We start from the raw sequence: 24,621 nt of genomic DNA, 5'->3' as shown, positions 1-24,621 counted from the left end.
AGGCCGACGAATGAACACAATCTCATATTCGACATGAATCGGGCTTTCGATCGCACCAGCACAAGGCATACGGCACCATTCTTGCTCGTGATCTGCGAGAACGGGCGGTCTCGGGGATTCGGTTTAGGGACTTCTGTGTTGCGTCTTGTTCCAGGATTTCTCCGTGCGTGTTCACGCCGCGATAAGCGACGGCAGATGGATGGCCATGCAATGATGTTCTTTCTGCAGCTGGACTGGTTGGGGAGGGATACTTGCACCATCGCCGAGATTCGGGGTCGCAAAGCAGTAGCCGCAGTGGGATGCCGCTTGCGGTAGTGACTTCTGGTTGTCGGCAGCTCGACTCGTGCCATCGGTTCATGGCGTTGCTGTGATCAACATTGGGATCATGTGGGGTATGCTCTAGAGCTAGAGAGGAATGGAGAAGATGGAGAAATGAGGGGCTGCGAGACTGACGCCGGGCTGGAATGGCCCGGAGGCCGGATTCTAATTGTGCCGGTCTGTTGGCCCCCTCCACTTATCAATAGTATAGTCATCACTTCATCGGACGTTGTATTCCGTTCAGGTTACCTCTTTGGCGTTCAATTGAGTTTCAGAGTTAGTTAGATGGGAGTAAAGAACAGCCACACTAATACGGCACTACCTACCTTATCTCTCTATCTCTCTCTAGTCAGACTGCAAAATCCTTCGCCCTTGACGCTAGACCCAACACATGCCCTAACACCCAAATCCGCACCTTAATTCGGATTCCTTCGACATCCTTCGGGCGCTATCGAACGGGGTTGGGGGGGGGGGGGCAAAAAAGAAAAGAAATCACTAGTCAGATAGCCGGAGACCTTGTAATTAGGAAAGAAAGAAACCCCTCCCCAACCAAGACAGACGGAATCCTTTCCAGCCACCAGCCCATCCTGGTGGCTAACGATGATGCCACAATAGTTCCCGACTCCCCATACGGAGTTCTCATCCCTGTCCGGCAGTGGAACACAGCCTCATGGAACACTAACGGCTAGTCGACTCCACCACCCTATCTATATAGATTATAGATTAGGGCGGAGGGCGATTGAATTAGGTTTAGGTGCAGCCAGCAGGATCAGACACGAAGTTTAATCAGAACGACTAGAAGAAAGGGGGGTTTCACACTCAGGTCTCCACGATAACATTTTCTTATCGGGTCGAGGGTTAGGATTTTTCGTACAGAATGCCGGATCGAGGAGGCCAGGAATTGACCTGAGCTTCGATTAGCCTGTTCGGGGATCGTAACCAAGGTCATACTCGGAGATCTCCGGACAGAGATGTGGGTGATTGAAGCGCCCACATCTCTGTCCCTGGGTCCCACTGTACGGAAGTGTTGGGTTCAGATCCGGGCAGCAAGCGGCCCACCAGTCTACTGTCTGGCAGGAATTAGTCTGCCCGACGTTTCTCCGACGTTCGCATCCGAATGTCAATAATCATGGGCAAGAGCACAGTCGAAGGCGTAACCACAATTCATGGATACCGGAACAAACTCTCTGCACTGTCCCCTTGGCGGTCACCATCATTTCCGTCGCCCGGGTTCTTGGAACTGCTGCCATCGCCATCCCATCGAACCTCCATTTCTGTAGTCATCAAAATCCCGTTCTTGTCTGTATCTTGATTCCAGTTTGTTTGCTGAGCGGAGACAATCTGGCTGTTTCTTCGGCACGATCCTCGGAGTCGGTTGTCCAGCTCGTACCCTAACCCTGGCCCGCTCCGCTTGTTGTATTCTGCGTCGCTTCGGCCTTTGGACGCGAAGAAGTGGGGTATGATTTTGACAACGAGGGGTTTGAGGGACGGTGCACAGGCGGTGATGAATGCGATACTGACTTCGATGGTTGAAATGCAAAAAATGAGGGAGTATGTATAATCATACGGGGGGTGGCGGTCAAAATGATCAAGGAGAATGACGCGGACAATACCTGCTATCACAGCTCTATAATCGCAGGTGTTAGTCCAGTCTCAAGTGGTGGCAAAAAGAGCAGTAAATCCAACTTACAAAAGCCCAAATGACAATACCCCCACCAGCATGAGCTTTTGTCTTTGGGGAATGCGAATGTTATACACAATCCATGTGGGAAGCATGAGCACCAGAACATCTGTAATGATGGACGCTGATGCTGTTGCTGTCACAATGTTTGCAAAATTTAGACATTTTGCGTCGGGATACGACGCTTTGTCCCAGACTGCGGCGATAGGGATGCAATTCAGCACAATCACGAAGAATGTTACTACCATGGTGGTTGCATTCAGCACCAGTATAACCCAGATTGTCCTCCGCACTGCAATCTTCTGTCCTGACAGGCGAAGGAGGAAAACCAGTATAGATGTCTTGATGAGCCCAAGGATGGGGTTGTAAAGAATCTCAGTCTAAACCATGTCAACACTTTCTGTCCGAGCTTGGTGTGATAGCAGGGTGTACCGTACTGCGTAGGCATATTTAGCGCCTAGAATTTGGGGCGAGTCGGCCGGAATATCCCAGATGTGGTAGCCGAGATATTGGTATTTTATGACTGATGCATGGGTGGTTAATGGGAGCTGGCGATCCAGTGTGGACACCTACCATAATAAGAAGATATTGTCTCCCCCCAATAAAGAATCTGGTCGTGTCAGCCTGGTCACAAGTTGTGAAGTTCGGAATGGTACCTACCCCCGAAAAACAGATTATCCAGTCATCTTCTGGGTCAGCATTGGCTTAAAGGATAAAGCGGTTAAGGGCCTACCAAGAGCAAAGTTGGCTATGTATATACGACTGCATATACGCAAGACCACCGCCACTGTCGCTACTGCTGGAAAGGCGAGTATCAGGCCGATTACCTGTGATTGGAGGTTGTCGCTGGATGTCATGGTAGGCCTTTGCGTGCAAAAGGACCAGACGAATGTAACAAACTATGGGGGCTCGATCTGAGCAGAAAGGCACATTATAAACTGAGCCTACAGGCAGTGGACACACCTTCCTTCAGAGTAAACCGCAGATCCATGGCGAGCCGCTGGCAGGGATAATACGACATTTTTCCCGCAATTTGTGCAAAAATTCCCTTCCACGTGCATTCTAGCAAATCGGCATCGATTCGATAAGGTTCAGTAAATATCTCACCCCTGTTATTGAGTGCCTGACGCTTCGTATGACTGGCTGGGTCGGAGAATCTGAGTCGGGCTGCCGGGGTTTGGTCGGAAGGGTATGGCACTAAGACCAGCCGGGGTGGATAGCCAGGTGTTAGGCCAACTGCTTAATATCGGCCCATGCCCAGTCCCCACACTTATTGGACACTAGTTTCAGGTAGGACCCCTTAGTCCTGGCACCAAATCCAATGGTCATCTGGAAACGGCACTTGTTGCGGGCGGCCGTTTCACTGTTGATCAGGGTTGCGACAGGGTCGGTGAGGTGATAAAGTCTGCTCTGTATCTAGAGCGTTCTGAACTTTCATCCCCATCCGCCGAAAGGTTGAAAGGAATCAGGCACGGCACGCGGGGACCTCATCGAGTCATCAGGCTCGAGACCAACATAACTTGCATTAGCCGCTTGGCCGTGTGAAAGTTCCCTGCAGTACACGCAAATTTCCTATCGCGGCTCGTGACCGGCCGGTCAAGATAGACGCTAAGATCATAATACGGCGTGAGGGACTCCATCTGCTTTTCTGTCCAACCAATCGCTCTCGCGTTCAAGGTGCCCCAGGTATGAATTCTGCGACCCGCTTGCAGGGTTCCAGTGTTTGGCTCCGTGGTCGGATTCACGCGAGCATTTAAATATGCCCTCTTGTCGCCCTCCAGCCAATCTTTCCCTTTCTTCAGCAGCAAGCCTCTGCCTCGTCTATTGCTCTCACGGTGACTCGGGCTGTCGCCATGAGGGGATTTTTGTCTCTAGGTTTGGCCACCTCGGTGGTGGCATCCATCGCGTCCACACGGGGTGCCTCGAGCGTTGCAGTCTCACTTAGTCCAGCAGCGACAACTGTGACGACGGGCTCATCCGCAGCGCCGCCTCTCTTTTCCGGTGAAGCTGTGCAGCTCACGGACGAAGTCCTGGCAAAGGTCGCTGCTGCACTCAAGAACGAGACTCTGTCGCGGGTGTTTTCATTTGGGGCAACCAACGCGACTGTCAACGGTACTCGTCACAGCTGCAAGTTCATGCCAGGCGATGCGGCGTGGCCCGCTGAGTCGACCTGGGACATCTTTGATCAGCTGCTCGGCGGAAGCCTGTCCAAGCCTGTGCCTCTGGCCGCCTACTGCTACCCGGACTGGCCGCAGTATGATGCTGAAAAGTGCTCGGAGATCACCACGGGCTGGTTTAGTGGTTACTATCAGTAAGTCCTCTATAGATCCAACATGGTTGAGATGTACCCAGGCTCATTTGCATCAAGATCGAGTGACCCGAGCTCTATCATGCTCCCGCTTTATGAGGGCCGCTCATGCATGCCCACTGGATATAACTGGACCGACACCTGTACGCAGGGTGGCTATCCGACGTATGTCGTCAACGCATCCACCGCTGCTCAGATTCAACTGGCCGTGAACTTTGCACGAAACCAAAATCTTCGCCTTGTGGTCAAGAACACTGGTCACGATTTCAACGGCAAGCCGTCTGGCAAAGGCGCCCTGTCTATCTGGACTCACCATCTCAAAGACAAGGCATTCTACCCGACCTTCAGAGCCGACAATGGCTATACTGGTCCCGCCATGAAACTAGGCACCGGTATCCAGGCCTACGAGGCATATGAGTTTGCCAAGGAGTCCAGCGTGACAGTTATCGGAGGTGAAGGTGCCACCGTCGGTGTGGCTGGTGGTTACACCTTCGGTGGGGGCCACTCGCCATTGAGCAGTCTGTATGGCATGGCGGCGGATCAGGTGTTGGCCTTGGAAGGTTGCTTTCCCCTTTGATCTCAGACCCAACCTGGCGATTTCTTATGCTGACGGATTAATAGTTGTCTTGGCCGATGGCCGGTTTATCACTGCCACTTCCAAGCAGAACGCTGATGTTTTCTGGATGCTTCGCGGTGGTGGTGGCAGCACGATCGGTGTCGTGACGTCTCTGACCGTTAAGGCGTACCCGAAGCTGCCCACTACAACTGTCACGTTTAACTACACGATCAGCGATGCTCCCAATGATGACGCGTTCTGGTCCGCCTTCGGTGCCTACCTGGATAACTTCGAAAGACTGGTCGATGCTGGGTCATACGGGTACTATTACCTGGGTGCTTCGGACCTTGAATTCGGGACGAGTTATATAGGCGACACCGACTACTACTTCCGCATGGAGTCACTCGTCGCGCCGAACATGAGCATCTCCGAGACGAAGACGCTCCTCCAGCCTTGGTTCGATGCTCTCGATGAGCTGAACATCACCTATAGCGACCCGTGGTATAACCACGCCGACAATTTGTACGTTCCTCATGCCCGTCCGTCGACAGCACTGGCTGACTGACTGGACTAGCCACGATGTCTGGGAGGTCGCTTTCCCCTTGGAAAGCGTCGGATCCGATGTTGTGAAGACGGCTTCCCGTCTGCTGCCTCGCAGCGTCTTCGAAACCGAAGAACTGCGGAACCGGAACTTGCTCGCCCACAAGGACGCCATCGAAAAGGTATGACAGCGCACATTCCACCCATGTCTTTCCGTGATCGCTAACCGAAACAGGGCCTGTTCATTGCCGGGTTCCACATCAGTGGCACGGGTCTCGCTGTCGAGCTCCCGAAGGACAACGCGGTCTTGCCGGCATGGCGCGATGCTCTGGCTCATGTCATTGTCGGATCTGAGTGGAACTTCACCTCCAGCTGGGAGACCGTCTACAACTACTCGATCTTTGTGACGCAGTGGATGGACGTGCTGCGCGAGCTGGCGCCCGACTCCGGCGCATATATGAGCGAGGCCGACCTCCTAGAGCCCAATCTGCAGGAAGCCTTTTACGGCGTCAACTACCCTCGTCTGTACGCGTTAAAGCAGAAGTACGACCCGACGGGCTTGTTCTTTGCTCTCACTGCCGTTGGAGCGGAGGACTGGGAGGTCCAGACGACGGACCCTCTTCCGTATTCGTGGAATAACAACGGGCGGTTGTGTCCCAAGTAAAGAGTAAATAAGATCTGGGATGGTTTGGTTAGTATCCAAGCCACGAAATAATGAAATCGTCTGCTTTTCCGCAAATGGATTAATGATAAAGCCTATCGGGGTCCTTGTCTAAGTGTCACATAGACATGGAGCTGACAGCCCTCCACCCTCCCCCCCGCTGATGACCGACAGTGCATGAAGAAGAGGAAGAGGAAGAAGAGGAAGAGTCGGCTGGAAAAGGAAGGAGGAACAATCCACCGAGCCTGGCAACGTGACCTCCCGATGCAGCTAGCCTCGTTGTCACCTGCTGCTGGTCACCTGCCTGTGGCTCATCCATGCATCACCAGCCTCTCCTCTCCTCTCACTGCAGCACCACCATGCAGACGCAAAAGTCCTCCGCTGAATCCGGGCAACGCTGCCACGAAACCTGCAGAACTCATGTCAACAGCACGTCTAAACTGACAGCCAGGTAAGTAGGAAGGCAAATAGGTCTGTCGGTGGCAAGCTGGGCATGTACATGTGCATAAAGGTACAAGCACAAGTACACTGTTACATATAACTCCATGCAGCGCATACATACATATATATCATCTCACACCTCGCCAAAGCGACCGACCGACCGACCGAATAGTCCTCGAACCGCGACAATCGCGAAAATCCACTTCGCCACTGAGCCCAATCCCGGCCGATAGAAACGCGCCGACGCGGTTTGTGTTGGCCTGCTTCTGCTTCTGCTGTTGCTGCTGCTGTCATTGTCCACGGCAATCATCACACTTGCATATGTCTGTCTGCGCGTCAGCAGCCTCGGGGAAAAGATCATCCGGGACAGAAATGCAGCTGACGAATTAATACTACCGTGTACTGCTATCTCTCTGTCTACGGAGTACCATAATGTGGAGTAGTAGGGAGATAGGAGGAGCTTAGCGCGCAAATCCCCCCCACGCCACTAAACACACCTTGATGCATCAGTCATATGAGCAGGGGAAAAAAAGAAAACGGAGGAGTTGCCAAGAAGGAGGCCTCCGAAACCAGTTACTGGTCAGGGGTACTTTTTAGCCAGGCAGCATCGTACTTTTTTGCGCGACGAATCTAGGGAGATCGGCGTGGCCATTCCTGGTACGGAGGACTCTCCGGTGGGGGGAAAGAAGAGAGGGGGGGGGGGTACTTTGGTCGGGGACGCTCGATAGCGGGAGTAACTATGTGCCACCATCAACTATCCAAAAAAGTCGACTCGTCATAATTATTGGGCTTCTATTCCGGGCGGGCAATACGTGGGCTGGGTGGTGGAACAGCTATTGATTCTATTCGGGGCATCCAGAGTACGGAGTGGGTTGTGAAGGCAGTTCGTAGTGGACCTCGGCTGGCCCTACGATATCTGTTTGACTGGTCGACTGTGGCTGGCCTACCGTGTGGTGAACCATCCTCCACAATGGTCTCCCCTTTGTTTCACAAGGTCCAGACGTCACTTTGCATCTCACCCTGGCTCAGCTACGACACAAATCACCCAAGCCCTCCCTCCATATGACTGACTAGGTAGGGGAAAAAGGTACGCCGGTGGCGATGACGTCAGGGGTAATATAACTTATGGCGCGTGGACCACTAGCGCGGGTAGAAGTATGAGTCCTGATAGAGGATCGGCATTCGTCACAGGGACATAAGCTACTAGAAAAAAAAACTCATTTTTTGGCATCCAGCTGAACTGGTAAAATGAAGATGGGGCGCTGTGGAGACAGAATGGTCAAGAAAATGGTATATCAGGAAAAGCAACCCAGGTCTATCGGCAGAAAGAAGCGTGAGGGGAATAATAGGAAAGCAATAAAAAGATAAACGAAGCCAAGAAGAAAAAAAAAAACAAGAACAAAGGAAAAGCAAAGGATCAGAATAGCGAAATGGAGAATCAGAAGCAACATAATCCCGATAAACACCCGATTTTGCCAATCTTTCCGAATTCTTCGTTGATGCTAGCTGGAACTGGATGATTTTGATTGTTTGCTTATGCGTGATTTCTTTTCTTGTTCTAGAAGAAGCAGGAGTGTCAGCGCTGGATCAGAAGCCGATTGGGGGCATCTATTCACCTCTGACTTCGTTGATCTGCCGGACAGTATCATCATAGATCTTTGCCCATCGGGCTTTGTACTTCTCCAGGTCTGAGAGATCTGACTGAGTGTTGTTGATGCTGCTGCTGCCTGTACCGGAATTTGCCGCAGATGACTTTCGGTCCATGGTGGTTCTTTGTATGGGGGCGAACAGAGGAGTGGTATGGGACGAGAGGAAGGGAGTTCTTTGTAAAGCAAGACAAGGTTCAAAAGTAGGTGATGGGCGCAGGATAAGCATCAGGTGGAGTGTACTCCGTAGTCGCTGAAGACTTCTGCCAGCAGGTCGTCGAGCATATTTATAGATAATCTCATAGCGGTTCCGATCGACTTCATTTCAGCATCTGGGTCCATCGACCTGATAATTCATCCCGTGCCATGTGGCCGCCCATCGACGAGGAATCCACGGCGTTGTGTATCGGTCTGGCTTTGTTCGTCCCTTTCCCTTGCATTCTGTGGGATGGTGCGAAATTGCTGGATCAAAGAAAACGAAGGAATGACCCGCTGCAGATGGGGAATGCTTTCCCCGTCGCGACGAAGTGGACAGGCGATGAGGTGCAGCTCTGGTATACGACCATCGGACGGTGGTTTCTCATGTCCTTTTTCCTAAAGTGCTTCGCGACTCCAGTCTGGCAGACTGGCAAGCGTCCCGATTGGCCGGGGAAGGCCAGAAGACCACATCGGAACAGAGTCGACTGGCGGGACGGAACACGTAGTTCGCAGGCTGAGGGTTTGTGTGACGGACCGTCGGGATCAACGGTTCTGGTCTGATTGGCCTCTTACTCTCCGATCCGTTCACGCGGATAGCGTTCCGGGCTTGCTAGTTTGATCCCGGGTATTGGGCACCGATGGGCCGGTTAGGCTATGGGCATTGGATTCGATTGTGTGACCAGTGACGACGAGGTTCGACATGTGTAGAGTGAGTGTAGAGCGTCTACTGAGGTAGACGGTCACATACCGGCAAGACGGGGACTGTCTAGACTTAGGGCGAACGAACGACAAAGAAAAGTGAAAAAAAGCAATGGGACGCTGATCGACACATCGGATCCGATGGAACCATCGCCCTTCTTTTCTTCGAACTGCCCCGTTTGGGCTCCACAGTGGGCTCGTCGTCCAGCGAGGCAGAGTGTCAGACCTGGCTAGCTTGGTGGGCATCGTGATTGATCGTGTTCCGATCGACTGGACCGCGGATGGAGTCCGCTAGCCCGCCTGGGTCGCCATGGACTATTGACCACATCCGCGACAAATGGCTGGGCATGGCTTCAGGCGATCAATAGTCCAATCGGGGAAGCCATTCCGCCGTCCATCTTGCAGGACCCTGAGATCCACTGGCCACAGCTTCATCGAATCCGAAAGAAGCTCCCTTGGCAGATTTCTTCCTTTTTTCTTTTCAGTGCTGTTCCAGCCGTTTTTTCACCGCCACTTCCGCAGCCCATCAATTAACCCTCCAGCCTCAGGGGCACTCAAATTGGGATGGCTTGGCTTGTGTGACGGCAAAGATCATCAAACCTCACCGCCAGTTGAGTCAGCACCAACAGGTGCCGATGCTCTCCAGCCTGCTCTGGAAGCCGTGAAACAATGTCGGGGCCTTCCCAGCAGGCCGAATATTGTTGGAAAACATGACAAGCCGACCGCATCATTCCAGGTACCGGCGGTTGTCGCATGCACTCCCATCAGATGACAGGGTACCTATCAGCCCCGTTTCACCCGGGACGGGAGCGGACAAGAGTGATAGGCTAGACGTGGCCTGTCATGTCGGTTTGCCCTGTGTCGAATTCCCTGTTTGGTTATAGGTTTTGCTTCCCAGACGGCCGGGCAGATATGTTATGCTGCTGTGTCACAGTAACGCTATAAGGCAGCGAGCCTTATTTGCATGTTTTCTTGGCTGCGGTTCCTTTTTGGGCCCATCACCTACTAATTATAGGTAAATTTGGCGCCCACGAATCTCTCGTCTCAGCCTCCTCGGCCTCTACCTAGGCGATCGATCCCTCCCTCCCGTTCTGACCACATCCGTCCTAGTCAGCCTGTACGACGCCAGCAAGTTCGCGGTTTGCATCAAGCCCCTTCCGACCATGGCCCCCCTGCCGACATCGCAGCCGCAGCTGCAGCTGATCCACCCGGTGAGACAGCCATCGCCCTCCGTTCGCATCATTCGGGAGGTGGACAAAGACATCATGTCAAGCAGCCCAACGAGCCAGAGCAGCATCGGCAACCCCACCAATATTGTCAAGGTCTGGACTGTGGGCGATGGCGGTGGGCCATTGTTGGTGGAGCAAGAGCGAAGACCGATGTTCTGCTTTGGGACGACAGACGGGGGAGCTGCTAGTGGGGAAGAAGAAGAAGAAGTTGGAACTTCAGCCCTGTAGTCCACTTGCCTGACTCTGTTTCACGGCCATTGGTGATGGGATCGAGAAGGGATCCAAAGAGTCTGGGCCTGTAGGACAGTAGAACAGTGGAACACGTCAGGCGTACTTTGTGCCTTTGCAAGTCAGGTGGCGGCCGGGCACCTGACTTCGAGCACAACATTCACTCTCCCTTCATCCTCTCCTGCCAGAGCTTCGGCTTCATCGATGCTCAGGGCTCCTTTGCGGTGTGAAACTGATCCCCTCAGCACCTTCAGGTAGGAAGCAATCATCACATTGTATCTACGGGCCTAATCGCGGATCATGGCTAAGAGACAGTTGAAAAAAAAAAAAAAGAAAAAAAAAGAAAGAAAGAAAGAACAGGCGATCCCAGCTCAAACTACCTCCACCCCACCATCGTTCCGTTCTTCGAGCAAGAGGTCAGCGTCAAGCCCACCTCCCACGGCTCTGGGCCCCAGCTCTCCAGGACGGAAAACCTCTGCGCCACACGCACCGTGACATAACCCGCTTCCCTGAGCGCATACTGTTGAACGACGCAAACCGCGGTCCCCCATGAAACGGAAGATACTCCCACCCTGGACAGAGGTCGGCCCAGCGTTCGGGTCGTCGACCGTACATATACTCGCGTCGGTGCATGGCATCGGTGGTACACGATGTTGCGGCCCTTCGGGATGAAAACAGGCGACTTGCTGTCCGGTTCACCACCTACAGGCAGGATAATGTCGGTGACGGCATAAAACTCATTACCCGGGATAACGGGGTGAATTCGGAGCGCGATAGTACCCAGTCAGTCAGTATAGTACTCAAAGAAAAGAAGGTGAATCGATCTCCGGGAAATCGTGGCTTACATTCGTTGAGGTGATATTTGAGCTACATCAGGTTGCGCAGTTGCTCATACGAGGGCGCGCGACCCTTGAGGACGGCAACGTCCTCGCGCAACTTCTTCCAGATCCGGGGTTCATTGCCAACATGAAGAAAATATTGCTCAAGAGTGAAACAGTAGTATCCCGTCTAGCTGGAAGAGCGTACATCAGCTCGTACTGGATACGCCCGTCTGCTGTGCCAGCCCGTGAAAGGTTTCTTATTCTCTCTTCCATCATCGTGGTGGTCACCCACCGCAATGACCCTCTCCTCGTTGCGCAATTCTCGCACCTTTAGTGTGCTGTTGGCATACTTTTACACGATCGTGACAGATGCGGTTGCAGTCCCTTGCCTTCGGGTCAGGAATATCTTATGTACCCATGCGCAGACCCTTTGGATCAGCTTGTGTGCGTAAAACAATGCACTAGCAAAGTCCTGCTCGATATTGTCGCGGATTCCGGCGCGCTGTTTCTTGAGGTTGTGCACACTGTGTCCGAAGAGAAACCTGGTCGCTGAGTTAATAATATACTAGAGGAAAAGGTCCTGCCGGTCGACAGTTCCAGCATGGGCCGGAATCAACGCAAGCGTATCATCCATGAGTTCCTCGATGATATCTACATGTGCCACCTGGACCTTGATCAAGTTCGGACGGACCATAGCACACGACTGTTCCCGGTGCTCCCAGTTAGGAATTTATGCGAAAGGGCCGTTTTGATGTTTTCGGGATCCCAAAACCATAGCAGCGTATGAAGTGGGGAGACCAAATGATGGAAAGTCGCGCTAGCATCGATCAACAACCGTGTCTTATGGCAGAGGACCTATAATTGGTCAGCAGGAATACTTCAGGGACAGTATTGGTGCCGGTGTACTTTAATGTCCAATGACCTATTCGCCCCTCTCTGATCAACCCCTTGCTTCATGCGCAATTTTAATGTTGCTTACCTGGAAGAGAACACAGTTACAGATTCATGCGTCAACAGGCCTAATGCGGCATGCCTGGTTCCTATCCGCCTTCCATCACGCTACGAGCAAGACTTCAGCCACGTCTGTCAAGTGGGTAATGTGATGTCTTTGTGTTTCCTTTTCACGTCTTCCTTTTCTCAAGTAGATGAAGACCGGTTACCCAGCATGATCTCGGATCAGCAATGCGCCATGCGCGCATAGCCGTGCATTTTCTAGCATATATATACACAACTCTGCGCCAAATCATTGTCGTGATCAAGCCTTCTGGCGCCACGGTTGGTGGGCTTATTGTCGCAAGAGCGTCAATGACCGATAAGGTTCATCATGGAATGCCGTCACAGATCCGACACCGTTCTTTCGGTAAGTTCACCTCCCGCAGACCTGCATCACATTAGGCATCATGGCATTGGGAGTCGGTGTTGAAATGCTGCCGTGTCGTCCAATCTAACCCCTTCCGGGGACGCGAGCCGGGGAGCCGGGGAACCGAAGTATGATCACTCGCCCGCGAGATAACCATCCCCATGAATGTCAAAGTCAATCGATACCTGAACGGAATGTGCACTCAGACGGCCCGCGTCCCTAATTTCTTCCCCCCCAGCCTCCGACCATCACTGAGCCGACAGCGCCTGGTCATCCTGGGCCTCCAAACAAGCATCGGTCATCTTATCGATGGCCTCCGCCCGCTCCGCCTCAGTCACCCACCCCCTCTCGACCAACCTCCCCAGGGCATCCCCCACCCAGTGCTGGCAGTTCCACTCCAGATCCATATACCCATTGCGCACGGGGGTCCGCGACACCGTCTCCCGGATAGCCTCCTCATCGTCGACGTCGCCCGAGATCTCCGTGACCGGGACGACGCGCACCAGGTCCCCGATTTCCATGGGGTCAGCGCCCAGGTACTCGACGAACTTGTAAAGACCCTGCGTACCCAGGATATGCATGACACTTCGTACCTGCGCGGCAAACTGGAAATATAAGGCCGTATGGCGGTACTCGGTGTAGTCGAGGGGGTCGCCCTTGTAGATGAGGATGAAGAGTTTCCGGGGATTCATAATCCTTCGAGCCAGGCCTGGGCCTCTCGTTTAATTTTATATTTTATTTTAGTTTATTTTTTTGGGGGGGGGGGGGTTCCCTTGTAGTGATAGAAAATGGGCAGGCTTTTTTTTTTATCTCGGGTTGGGGAACATGAGGAAGGGGTGTGATGATTTTGAACAGATGAGGAAAGGAGGGGGCGGTCGAGTTCCGATGTCAGATGCGGTCTTTGCGGTCGGTCGCGGTCAGCGCTAAGCAGGCAGTGTGGCTGATTCCGATGTGACTGGCCAGCGGTGGGAAGGGGGGAGTCCCACGGTCCAGTATACCGATTACCGCCAAGTACCACGGAGGAGTAGTTGGCTTGGGATGGGATTACTGTATTCTCTCGCATTTACTGGGGAGATGGATGGTCGAGAGAGGAATGTTTTTGGTCGGAATCTGTTCGTTGGCTTCTGGAACTAAACTTTATCCGAGATCGCCGGGGGATTTTCCGCCGATCGCCGAGATGGCTGCTATTTCTGTCCGTGTCAGTGTCAGTGTCAGTGTCTTGGGATGGAGTTTTCGAATCGATGTTGGGTATGTCGGAGCACAGTGCAGCAGAAGGGACACGCACAACTAAAACTACTACAACTACACTACACAACAAACGTCCCTCTAACCCGCGTACACTAGAGACGCTGATTCAACACCATCGATGATTCCCGATAAGGACCTCATCCCGGCATAAAAGCATGATGCGCGAGCATTAAGAAAGAAATTCAATCCGTTTTCATTTTCATCTCGCATCCCCTCTCCAATTCAGGAACCAACCAACCGCGACACAGCCTGATCCCGTATCGCAAGAAAATCTACCCCCATAGCTCACTTCTGTTCCTGGGAGGAAGAAGAAGAAGAAGACGGAGTAGAGGAGTAACCGCCGTTACCATCGCTGTAGTGTTTGCCGCCATCAGGGTCGGAGTAGCAGTAGTCGCCCTTGCCATTATTGTGGTAGGTGCTGCCATCCGGGTTGGAATAGTAGTAGGAGCCGTCACTGGTTGAGGACCTCCTCTGTTAGTTGATAGCCCTTGCCCTGTCTGTCATGTCATAGAGAGAAAACAAGTCTCGCCTATTCGAGTAGTGGTAGGGGTTTTGATTGGGGGCGTCGCTGCCGTAGTCACGGGAGCACCAGTGGTTGCCCTTATGCAGGGTGTGTGTTGTTAGCATGGTGCAGTCAGGTTTGGAGGTCTGTAACGACGACATACCTGGCTGTTGGTGCCGGAGCCTCTATATGAGTAACCCTTTCCGGAATCGTTACCGCCCATGGTTGCTATTGGGTTCAAGCGGTTGTATGGAAGAGGTTACGAGTTGATGGGGTGAGTGGATGAGATCTTGATGGAGACAGAAGATGGGGGATGGGATGGAGGAGGAAGGTGAGAAGCGGGGAAGGCGTATTCATAGTGAGGGAAGCGCGGAAGGAAAGACCGTTGGGGACATGACGTGTAGCTGCCTTCACTGGCCCTTACGGTACTGCACTTGTACATGGTGCTACACTCGAGAGTGGGAATATTTTTGTGGTCATTGAATGTGGATGTACGGAGTATCAGATTCTCATAGTTGGGTGTTATTAACTTTAGTCCATTCTCATCGCTCACTTCTTTCCCTGGGAAAGAAGGAGCGGTGTAGGTCGAGCCACCGTTACCATTGTTGTAGTAGGAGCTGCCATTGGGGTTGGAGTAGTAGTAGGAGCCGTTACTGGATGCGGGACTCTGTTTTAGTTGATGGCTCTCCCGGAAAGAAGGAGAGGGTCTGACCTGTTCGAGTAGTGATAGGAGTTGGAGTTGGAGGCACCGCTGCCGTAGTCGCGGGAGCAGTAGTGGTTGCCCTTTTGCAGGTTATCCTGTCAGTATGATGGTTTGGAGGTTTCTGGCAATGATGGCGAAGATTATGGAGACGAAGGTACCTACCTGGCTGTTGGTGCCGGAGCTGGTGTAGGAGTAGCCCTTTCCGGAGTCGTTGCCAGACATGATTGCGAGCAGATGTGAGGGGTTGTATGCAAGAGCTTATGAGTTGATTGTTGGTGGGCTGGGTAGATGAGACTTCGATGCAGACAGAAGACAGAAGACAGAAGATGGAGGGGCTGAAGGAGGGGGGCGAAGTTGAAAAGCAATCGGGATGGAAAATGTAGAAGCAGAAGGTTGGTCAGATTCAAACTAGCCTACGTGGGGGTGCCGGCAGGGTGTTGAGTCATGTGACTTAGGTCCAACAGAAAAGAGTATAAATAGTTGGGGGGGGGAAGGAAGAAGAGAGAAAACAACAGATAAGTACAAGATCTAGATAGTCGGGATAGCTGCGGCAGAGTAGTACTTCCTAGGTACTGTGCAGCAGATAGATAGACAAGATGGAAGATGCAGGCAGAATAAATAATGACGGCATTTGGCTGTCAACAAGGCCGACGCCATACCGAATCCGGACCCTCCACACCGCACCATCTGATTGGCTCTCCCCCATCGGCCGAGAAACTTACATCAGCTGAGGTCACATGATTCTTTTTTCCATCCGCATGCGGCCTAGCGCGCGCAGGCGAAGCATTCTGTCTTGTGGGATCGCAACTCTGGAACCGTCCCTGGCAGCATCTCAGGGTCGGGAATGGACCCTGAAGGGTCCCTGCATTGGCTTCATTGCTAAAACAGCTTATTGAGACGAATCGGATTCCGTCGGGGACAGAACGCGATGTGCTGCAGTAGACTGCGTTCGGTGTGAGCCCTTTTATCGAGCCTTGGGGTCTTGGTTGAGTACTATGGATGGTGTATATATCTTCCAGTTCTACTAAAAGAGGATTACCATCACTGCTGCCGGCCTTCTTACTGTATGCCTGTGTCACCCATCGTGCGGAGACTGCTCCAGAGTATATCTTGCCCCTTCATCCAGACGCGCACCGATGAAGTTGATATGTACACTCACCCTCTCACCCACTCACTCGCCTCTGAGTGTTCAACGAACACTTACTTAACATAGATGGGTCTGAAGTTGCTGGGTGTGAGATGAACTGCACGAGATCATAATTATCACGTGCCATATCCCAACGTCAGGCCATCTCAGGAGTGAATTCTCCCTAGCCCACACACACACACACACACACACACACACACACACACACATGCATCCAGCTGATGACCACCGCTCGAGCCAGCTTTCTCAACAGCTGGAATGGCCCTGGGCTTATCACGGACGAAAAGACCCGGTTTCCCCTCGAAGGATGACAATGTCTCAGAGCTTATCCCTGACAGCTTGGCGAGGACCCATGCAAATACCACCAAGATTCAGCCACTCCCGGCTTGGCAACCTTATATCGAATATACGTATCCTGCCTGGTATTACACCTGCTCGACTACTATATTCTCGTCTCACCTGTTGGGGATTGCGTGGGCATCTTCAGACGTTTACTCGCGATGTCGATGCGCTCGGATACATACGACGGGGTTGGGATCAGTCAACTCCATGCGAATGAATTGTCTTCAGATGATGCCGAGTGTGCAAGGAAGATTTTACTCTACCCGACCGTTCCAATGATATAAACTTCGCAGTCAAACAGAAAACAGGAGAAAACAGCTACTATTCTAATAGTATTCTAATGATGGAATGAACTACAAATCCAAATGATCTCAATGTCGATCTGGCTTACGATCTACGATTGTGAGGTAAAGGGGGGTGGGGGAGTGAGGGTTTTTTTTTTTTTTTATAGCATCGTGCGCGCACTTCAATTCGCTACATAAGATGTAGATACAATCACTCGTAAAAGCATTAACAGAATCAGAACCAACAACTCGATGAGATCAGATCTTTCCGGATAAATCATCACTCATTTTCCTTGCATCCCCATGGTTTGGTGTGTCATTGTGACCATTCACATCGGCGCATTCCTGGCGGGGAAGCTGAGAGGCGATTTAGACGTAGGTGACGGTGACGGTCTCGCCATCGACGGAGGTGGAGGTGAGGACCTCGTTGTCCTGCTCGATGTCCATGAGGGTGGCGTCAGCGGGGGAGACGGTCTGGCCGTTGGAGATGGCGTAGGCGTTGGTGAAGGTGACGGTGCCGAAGTCAGCGAAGGCAACGAGGGAGTCACCGGACTCGAAGTCCTCGACGATCCACTCGGCGTTGGTCTCGCACAGGTTGCCGTCGGAGACGTCGGTGAAGGTGTGGCTGACCGACTTGCCGGTGGTCAGGTTCTCGATGCTGGCAGTGCCGCTGGTGTCGCTGGAGGCCTTGACGGTGACCTTGATGGAGTCACCCTCGGAGATCTCGATGTCGTCGAAGTCGTAGGCGTAGTCGGGGTACCACTCGTACCAGGCATCGTAGGAGACCTGGCCGTCCGCGTAGCAGAAGTCGACACCGGTCTGGAGGATGGCGGTCTCGCAGGTGTCACCGTCGATACCGACCCAGGCGGAGGCGCAGTACTCCTCGCCCTGACGCTTCCAGAAGCCACCGGGGCCGCCACCACCGTAGCCGCCGCCGTAGCCACCACCGTAGCCACCGCCGTAGCCACCGCCGTAGCCGCCAGAGCCGGAGCTGGAGGGAGCAGAGACACTGGGGACAGTGAACTCAGCAGTGACCTCGGTGTAGCCGGATCCGATCAGGACGGCACCGGCCCAGTTCTCGGAGTACTCGGTCTCGGTGGAGTTGGTGAGCTTGAGGACATCCTTGGTACCGGGGATGTAGGGAGGGTTGGTCTGGCGCTGCTTGTCGGAGCGGCGGGCGAGGTTGCGAGCGCGGCGCTTCTCGGTGAGAGGAGCGGCGATGGCGGCGCTGGCCAGGAGGGAGCCGGTGAGGATGGAAGAGAACTTCATTTTGACTTTCGAGGAGGTGTCGAGAAGACAAGAGTAGATAGAACTGTTGATGAAGTGTGGTGGTGGTGGTGGGAAGCTGAACCAGATGATGCTCGAGATTGTCCGATGCTGGATGGAGAAGAAACGGTTGGAGGGGAGGAATGCGGCCTCTATTTATGCATCGAGGTCGAGAGTCCCGGACTCGTCGACGAGGCCATCTCGCCCTCTCTCTCACAAGCTTCCGAGAGCAGGCAATCTCCAGTTTCCAACTTCCCAGCAGGCAATGACACCACCCCCGCTGTTGGTCCGACGGAGATCAATCTCAAGTCCGCCCACCGAACCCACAGTCGTATCAAACGGGGGCCTGCAGGCTAGAGAAGGTTCACCGTCGGCGCAGGAGTGGATCATGCTCAGAGCGGTTCCTCGCCGTGCATATTGTTGTCTATTCTTCTATCTCCAGCTAGCTGCTAGCTGAAGAAAGGTCCCCGCTTAGTGCAAATACGGGGGTGCAAAGGCCCTACCTAGCAGGGAGCTCGGTAGAGAGACTTACGATTCTGATACTGATAGACAGGAGTAGATAGATAGCTCCAGTGGCTCCAACGTGAGGCCGCGTTGTTTGGTTGGAGCAGCAGCTGGCAGCCAAGATTGTGTTGCATTAGCGAGTGACTTTCCGGTTGCACGGCTGGCGAAGCCTCCCCGTCAGCCGTCAGCCATATCCGCCCTTCCGCCGTTCCGCACCCTCATTGTGTAGCTGGAAAAGGGCTGGAGCTAGCCAGAGACGGCAGGGATGTGAGCTGGTGTAGACAGACGAGGCCGTTTTGGGACGGGCGGACGAACAGGCCAGAGCAGTGGGCAGTGGGCAGTGAGCACAAGCACAAGCACAAGCACAAACACAAGCGCAGAAACGGCACGGGTAGATAGGCCGAGAGCGGGAAGGGCGTGAAGGGCGAAGGCGAAGGCGAATCACGCACTTGGAGCTGGCGAGCATGTCATTCCACCGGGATATCCGGTGCTGGGGACGGACGCCCGACGGCTTGGCCCAGCGCTTATCTCTCCCGCAAAGTTAAGTCATCCCTCTCTAGTATCTAGTATCTAGTTAGTCTCTCGGACTCTCTCGAGCTTCATGGCTGGATCCTTCTCGGCGATTTTCCCAGGCTCCAGCACGAACGGGCGAGCGTGGCGGCGACTAGAGGGCGCCGGAAGAGTCGACGGCGCGGACAGAACAAGCTTCGACCCGACGAACAAGTCTTGAGGGCGAATGATAAGCCCGCGGTGGTGGTCTAGCGGGAGGATGATAGATTGGGGAAAGGAAAGGTGTGCGGGGGGGGGCCGTCAATTGGCTTTGGGGGGAGGGAAGGGGGGGGGGAGATGACAAAGGATCTAACTGGAACCGGACCAACGCCAATAATAATAACAATATTATTGAACGATTTTTCCTTGGCCGAGGTCGGAATGACAATGTAACGTCTTGAGTGCTTGAGGAGGGGTGGAGATCTTCAATGTGGCTGAATGGACCCGAATAGGATTAACGGGATGGATATTAATCTGCACAGATAATGCAGGTGACAGGGGGAAGACCGAGCGAACCAATCAAGGTTCATCTGAGTGTCAGGAGATGGCCGAGCTGTTGGTGCCGGGAGCCAATCACGGTCGCGCGCGGACGCTATCCGGCTGATCCCTTCCGCATAAAGTCTAACGTTCCCTGACGAACATTCCCATTGGCTTGCCGATCCGGCCAAGTTATCTCCGGCCTCAGCCTGAGGACGGCCACGATGAGGAGGATGATGATGATAATGCCACGGACTGTCACTCACCGTAGCCTGTTCTTCAGGCACCATGTCTTACGATTGGACTTCCCCCCCCCCCTCCCTTCCCTTCCCCCTCCCCGATCCTGTCGGTATCTACACCCGGGTCTAACTTTAGCATCTGGGACTCATCCGAGGCCCCGACCCGACTCTCTCTTCTCCGAGGTCGCAGATTGAGTAAGTAGTGAGTGATCCTGTCCCGGACCTGCGGTGTGCAGCGGGCAAACCCACACGACAACCTACCTCTCTCGGTGTAGAATCCGATAGATTAGACAGATATCCGAGTGCATCGGCGATAATAAATCGATCAATATAGACAGTTCCGCTCCGGGCGTCACAAATACGATAGCCAGTCTCCGTACGGAGTACTCCTTCGTAAGTAGCGGCGGACGATAAGCCCGCCATGGATGATATGACATCTGCATGTGTCAGTGCGAATAATCGCGACGGCGGCAGAATCCTTCCTGTACCTAAGTCGGCCACTACGCGGAGTCCCGGGAGCCTTTACGCACTATCTATCTACAGGATACATCATCATCATCATCATCCCTGCATGCAACGCAGCCAGGTCGGAGGCGGGGGTGTCGCCCTAATTCGGCGGTGCTTACGAAAACAAGGACAAGGATAACCAAGGGCCACTGTCATCCCATGCCATCGGAGATGCAAGGTACGTGGAACATGAACAAGGGTTGGGTATACGCGGTAGGCGACGGAACAACTTTTTGTACTTTTGGATTACGATGCCACAGTACTTACGGAGTAGTGCTGTATATTGTGTGAATATTATTGCAGGCTTATTATACCCCCCTGGCCTGACACATGCAGGCTGGCTGGCTGGCTGGCTGGCCAGGCCGCTTACTTACTACTTACTGCTATAGAGGGTTATCCACCGTAAACTAGTGCTCTGTACATTCACATCCACCCACTCATCCACCTGCAACGGACATGCGATCGGGGGTCTAGAGAGGTCCAGGTCCAGGCAGGTCCAAGTCCCTGTCCCTCTCAGGGAGGAACTGGCGACGGCGACCATAATCTGGGCCTGCATCGGTCTCCGGCTCAAGCTCCTGCCCAACAGCTCCAACAACATCATCGGCATCCGTTCGCGTTCACAGTTACTCCGAATGGCATGCATGCCTGCAGTTCGATTTGCATCCTCTCCCTTTCTCCGACCACAGAAGAAATTATTTCGCAGTTTTGATGACGTACTTTCACAGGTCGTAGGTAGATAGATAGGTCCACAGAGAGATAGACAGGCCACGGCTTCCCGCGGATCTCCGCTGGTGAGCATGGAGTTCAATATGAGGGAAATGTCGCATAACTCCGTGGTGTGCAGGATGATATCGGGCAACGGAGGGGTAACCGATCTACACACACCTATCTACCTGTTCTGCAGAGACCGAGAGGGTTCGTTGTCTACTCCTGTTCCGGTGGAGGCCGTCTCGTCTCCTGAGCTCCCTCGAGAGAGTCTAGAAAGAGATCCGTGATATCCATGCAGACAGACACCAGAAGTGTACAGTAAGGCAACTTTCCTCCGAGAACGTGGCGGGGGGGGGGAATCACTGCAGACTGCATACTACATACATGGCCGCACGAGGTTCCTCGATGTTGACTGTGCAAAGACCTTTGTCTGGTGTCTCTCTCATCTGGTACGATACGGAGGGAAGGACTGGTTGGTCCTGGGCAGGATCAGGACAATGAACTGTTTCAACCCCCAGCACCGCTTTGTTGACTGATATTCTGACGTTTCCCACTATACATGTATTGCTTCTCCATCGTCTCGTTTGGGTTTGTCCTGCAAAAGCTGTCATATCGAGGTATTCCCCTGAGGAACGCATATACAACGCGCGGGGTGAGGCTGCAGATTATATCAGAGATCGCCGCGAAACGCCATCGCCTTACCCTCTGAAGTGATTGTACCCCAGAGATTAGGTACCTGGAGAGCGAGCAAACGAACTCCGAAGATGATCGATCGGATGAGTTTCTACCGTAGCCTCAGCTCAGCACACACCATCCTGACTTTTAACTCGCACCATACGAATCTTAACCCAACATGCTGCTAGTTCTTGTCTGTCAGATCAGAAGTCTCCTATATGCATATATATATATATATATATAAAGTCTTCATATATAAATTTTTGTCTGTTCTAATTTTTGATTCTCTTCTATACATATGGCAAGCCTTAAGAAATCCAATTCGAACCCCCCCCCACTTAACCACTATAATCAATAGTGACAGCGATGCGCACAGCGCCACCGGAGATATTCCCACCGATCCCACCCTCACTCGCCTCGGAGGAAGTATAGGCGTTATCGACGTCCGCAGCACCAGTGGTGATGGACGAGCAAGTACCCGACAAGACATCACACATCTTCATACCCTGGACGGTATCACCGGCATTCTGGGCCTGGATGGCAGAGACATCGAAGCCCGACCAGCCAGAGTTGGTGGTGGAGCCGAAGTCGAACTCGCCCCAGGTGCAGGAGTAGCCGCCATTCGAGTCGGTGGGGAGACTGGAGCCCTGCGCGGCCCCGAATCCACCCTGCGAGTCGCCGTCGATGGCGATGTACTTGGTCTCGCCGGCGGAGAGGGTGAAGCTGACGGCGGAGTTGCCGTACCAGCCGTCCATGGTGCCGTCGGGGCCGTACTTGTTCCAGAACACGACGGTCCAGTCGTCCTCGTTCTGGCCGGCGATCTGCATCACGTACTCGTAGCTGGAGGCGTCGGACTCGGACACCTCGATGATGTTGCTGCCCCAGGGGCTGCCGACGTTGCCTTCGTAGGTGTCGCCGCTGCCGCTGGAGGAGGTGCTGGACCCGAAGCCCGAGGTCGAGTAGTCGCCGCTGCTGGGGGTGGAGGACCAGGCGCTGCCGCTGGAGGTGGAGGTGGAGGTTCCGGAGGAGGAGGAGGAAGAGGAGGAAGAGGAAGAGGAGGAGGCCGAGGCAGACACACTACCGCTGGCGGACCATTGGCGGCGGGCGTGGCCTTCCAGCTTGGTGGTGGAGAGGGCGGTGGTGGAGAGGGCTGCCAGCAGCAGGAGGGGGTTGGTGAGCTGCATCTTTGCTTTTTGAGGAGGTGACTTTTGGTGGGTCGCGTCGAGCGATAGGGGTATATATGAAGTGTGAAGTGAAGTGAAGTTCGTTCAAGGAGTGGATGTCGTACGGTCAAGTACGACTGGGTTGGTAAGAGAGTGTGGGATAGTTGGACTGATGATTTGCAGTTGAATGAGAGAAAGAAGGGAGAGAGGGGAAGGGAAGGGAAGGGCTCTTCTATATAGCCGTTCTGGACACGCCACTGCTTGGCTTCTGGCGCTCTCTCGACCCTGGGTTGATGGATGCATGTGGTTCGAGAACGCGGATGGAACGGAGTGCGTCAGCGCCGTGTAGAGAGGGTTGCCATGGATTGGGATGGAGATGGTGGAGACAGCCTTGGGGGTTGACGGCAACGCAGGGCACTGGAAAAGCAAAGTAGGCCGATTGGGTTATCCATTCACTGGCGGGCAAAGAAGAAGTCTGGACGGTGGGTGGGTTTGGGTTTGGGTTTGGGTGCCAGGGCAGGGCTGGAGGCATTGTTTCATTCAGAGAGCCAAGCGGGTCTCAAGAGACGAACGCAAATCTAGACTGCGATGGAAATGTATTGTATTGCCTACTCGGGCTCGGTGGGGTGGACCTGCGAGTGTCTTGGTGCCTCCACTCTATGCTTGCATTGACAGAAGTGGTGGTCAGTCGATGGAGTTTATCTCCTCGATTTGTTTCTTTTTATGGCGCGAACACCCTCCGTCACATCCTCACACATACACCCTCGATGGCATCATTCGACCCCATCAGCAGACATACCTCGACAGCACAGCAAAAGACTCGATAAAAATAAGCCAGCATGAAACACGAAAAAAAAAAAGAAAGAAAGAAAGAAAGAAAGAAAGAAAGCAACCAGAAAATAGTAAAGCATCCATGAATCTGTGGCCACGAACCGTGGACTCTCCATCCCGGCCAGGGGATCGAGCCTATAGCAAGCCCGCAGTGGCCCCGCGGTCCTGACAGCAGCGACAACGGCCATTGGGCGGTGCTTGAATTAGTTCAGGAGAACATCCGAAGCGACCAATCGCAATACAATCGGCAGCAAGAAACAGGCCCGGGCAACGGGCCCTTGAGGCCCCGAACCATGGGTCGAGACGATGTGATTCCCAAACGGGACACCCGGCTGTTCTTGGCGGGGCAGGCACGCGTCGTTCGAGAAGAATTCGTACCTGGCGACCCAAAGGGGGGCGCTCGATTCCATGGCTGCTTTTGATGCAACAGAAGCAGAGTCCGTTCGTTCGGTTCGAAAAGGGCATGTCCACGATCTGCGAGTGTGTCTTGTACCCGGCCAAGAAGCAACCAACAACAACAGCAGCAGCAGCCACAGTGGGTGGAACCCACTTGCCAATACTTTTTCAACTTTCAACGTTCAACGTTCAAGGCCATTAGCTGCAGGTTTGCAATGGATGGATGGATGTCTTTCTCCACATTTCCCTTCTGGATGAACCTTCTGGTTGACTTTTCAATTGAGTTCTTGCGCTTGCGGGCCCTCGAGGCCAGTCCTGCCAGCGGGAATTTCTGCTGCCTGCGATTGAGTTCAGCCACGGAGTCAGCGGTAGGCAAATTCTGTCCGTCTGTGCG

The 24,621-nt window shown here is 53.5% G+C and overlaps 10 protein-coding genes across 10 annotated transcripts; 2 read left to right on the top strand and 8 right to left on the bottom strand.

Annotated features, from left to right (window-relative positions):
- Positions 1-1,482: 1,482 nt before the first annotated feature.
- BO70DRAFT_370587 (uncharacterized protein) lies at positions 1,483-2,856 on the bottom strand (the record flags this gene model as incomplete). Its single annotated transcript, XM_025544749.1, has 7 exons — positions 1,483-1,663; positions 1,709-1,945; positions 2,009-2,379; positions 2,437-2,522; positions 2,573-2,609; positions 2,660-2,688; positions 2,733-2,856. The coding sequence occupies 7 exons, from the start codon at positions 2,854-2,856 to the stop codon at positions 1,483-1,485; spliced, it is 1,065 nt and encodes a 354-aa protein (XP_025400416.1).
- A 996-nt stretch (positions 2,857-3,852) lies between these two features.
- BO70DRAFT_335241 (FAD binding domain protein) lies at positions 3,853-6,067 on the top strand (the record flags this gene model as incomplete). Its single annotated transcript, XM_025541049.1, has 5 exons — positions 3,853-4,310; positions 4,374-4,867; positions 4,929-5,385; positions 5,438-5,585; positions 5,639-6,067. 5 exons carry the CDS (start codon positions 3,853-3,855, stop codon positions 6,065-6,067), a joined length of 1,986 nt encoding a protein of 661 aa, XP_025400415.1.
- Positions 6,068-7,859: 1,792 nt separating this feature from the next.
- Positions 7,860-8,378, bottom strand: BO70DRAFT_361430 (uncharacterized protein). The gene is made up of 2 exons (XM_025543042.1): positions 8,122-8,378; positions 7,860-8,063 (listed from the first exon to the last, which is right to left on the bottom strand). The coding sequence occupies exons 1-2, from the start codon at positions 8,267-8,269 to the stop codon at positions 8,008-8,010; spliced, it is 204 nt and encodes a 67-aa protein (XP_025400414.1). The 5' UTR covers positions 8,270-8,378; the 3' UTR covers positions 7,860-8,007.
- An 80-nt stretch (positions 8,379-8,458) lies between these two features.
- Positions 8,459-11,005, top strand: BO70DRAFT_428622 (uncharacterized protein; the record flags this gene model as incomplete). The annotated part of the gene is made up of 3 exons (XM_025547996.1): positions 8,459-8,869; positions 10,159-10,392; positions 10,866-11,005. The coding sequence occupies exons 1-3, from the start codon at positions 8,518-8,520 to the stop codon at positions 11,003-11,005; spliced, it is 726 nt and encodes a 241-aa protein (XP_025400413.1). The 5' UTR covers positions 8,459-8,517.
- A 367-nt stretch (positions 11,006-11,372) lies between these two features.
- BO70DRAFT_395741 (uncharacterized protein) lies at positions 11,373-12,020 on the bottom strand (the record flags this gene model as incomplete). Its single annotated transcript, XM_025546562.1, has 4 exons — positions 11,373-11,513; positions 11,619-11,654; positions 11,742-11,868; positions 11,944-12,020. The coding sequence occupies 4 exons, from the start codon at positions 12,018-12,020 to the stop codon at positions 11,373-11,375; spliced, it is 381 nt and encodes a 126-aa protein (XP_025400412.1).
- Positions 12,021-12,489: 469 nt separating this feature from the next.
- Positions 12,490-13,407, bottom strand: BO70DRAFT_313548 (uncharacterized protein). The gene has a single exon (XM_025540246.1). The coding sequence runs from the start codon at positions 13,376-13,378 to the stop codon at positions 12,935-12,937; it is 444 nt and encodes a 147-aa protein (XP_025400411.1). The 5' UTR covers positions 13,379-13,407; the 3' UTR covers positions 12,490-12,934.
- Positions 13,408-14,219: 812 nt separating this feature from the next.
- BO70DRAFT_395739 (uncharacterized protein) lies at positions 14,220-14,659 on the bottom strand (the record flags this gene model as incomplete). Its single annotated transcript, XM_025546561.1, has 3 exons — positions 14,220-14,388; positions 14,455-14,534; positions 14,600-14,659. 3 exons carry the CDS (start codon positions 14,657-14,659, stop codon positions 14,220-14,222), a joined length of 309 nt encoding a protein of 102 aa, XP_025400410.1.
- A 430-nt stretch (positions 14,660-15,089) lies between these two features.
- BO70DRAFT_361429 (uncharacterized protein) lies at positions 15,090-15,687 on the bottom strand. The gene is made up of 2 exons (XM_025543041.1): positions 15,302-15,687; positions 15,090-15,219 (listed from the first exon to the last, which is right to left on the bottom strand). The coding sequence occupies exons 1-2, from the start codon at positions 15,359-15,361 to the stop codon at positions 15,109-15,111; spliced, it is 171 nt and encodes a 56-aa protein (XP_025400409.1). The 5' UTR covers positions 15,362-15,687; the 3' UTR covers positions 15,090-15,108.
- A 1,594-nt stretch (positions 15,688-17,281) lies between these two features.
- Positions 17,282-18,181, bottom strand: BO70DRAFT_335233 (A4/G1 family peptidase; the record flags this gene model as incomplete). The annotated part of the gene is made up of 1 exon (XM_025541048.1): positions 17,282-18,181. One exon carries the CDS (start codon positions 18,179-18,181, stop codon positions 17,282-17,284), a length of 900 nt encoding a protein of 299 aa, XP_025400408.1.
- A 3,994-nt stretch (positions 18,182-22,175) lies between these two features.
- Positions 22,176-23,148, bottom strand: BO70DRAFT_428618 (putative allergen; the record flags this gene model as incomplete). Its single annotated transcript, XM_025547995.1, has 1 exon — positions 22,176-23,148. The coding sequence occupies exon 1, from the start codon at positions 23,019-23,021 to the stop codon at positions 22,176-22,178; it is 846 nt and encodes a 281-aa protein (XP_025400407.1). The 5' UTR covers positions 23,022-23,148.
- Positions 23,149-24,621: the final 1,473 nt, after the last annotated feature.

The sequence above is a fragment of the Aspergillus heteromorphus genome, assembly GCF_003184545.1.
Source record: "Aspergillus heteromorphus CBS 117.55 chromosome Unknown BO70scaffold_9, whole genome shotgun sequence".
NCBI lineage: Eukaryota > Fungi > Ascomycota > Eurotiomycetes > Eurotiales > Aspergillaceae > Aspergillus > Aspergillus heteromorphus.
Note: the sequence above shows the minus strand (reverse complement) of the source record. Positions and strands in the feature narration are given on the sequence as shown.

Excerpts from the sequence above, each read along its gene's own strand:
- BO70DRAFT_361429 (XM_025543041.1), bottom strand. The coding sequence starts at position 15,361 with ATGTCTGGCAACGACTCCGGAAAGGGCTACTCCTACACCAGCTCCGGC. Across the intron at positions 15,220-15,301 it reads GCTCCGGCACCAACAGCCAG|GGCAACCACTACTGCTCCCG; the intron begins GTAGGTACCTTC and ends AACCTGCAAAAG.
- BO70DRAFT_361430 (XM_025543042.1), bottom strand. The coding sequence starts at position 8,269 with ATGGACCGAAAGTCATCTGCGGCAAATTCCGGTACAGGCAGCAGCAGC. Across the intron at positions 8,064-8,121 it reads GCAGATCAACGAAGTCAGAG|AACAAGAAAAGAAATCACGC; the intron begins GTGAATAGATGC and ends TGCTTCTTCTAG.
- BO70DRAFT_313548 (XM_025540246.1), bottom strand. The coding sequence starts at position 13,378 with ATGAATCCCCGGAAACTCTTCATCCTCATCTACAAGGGCGACCCCCTC.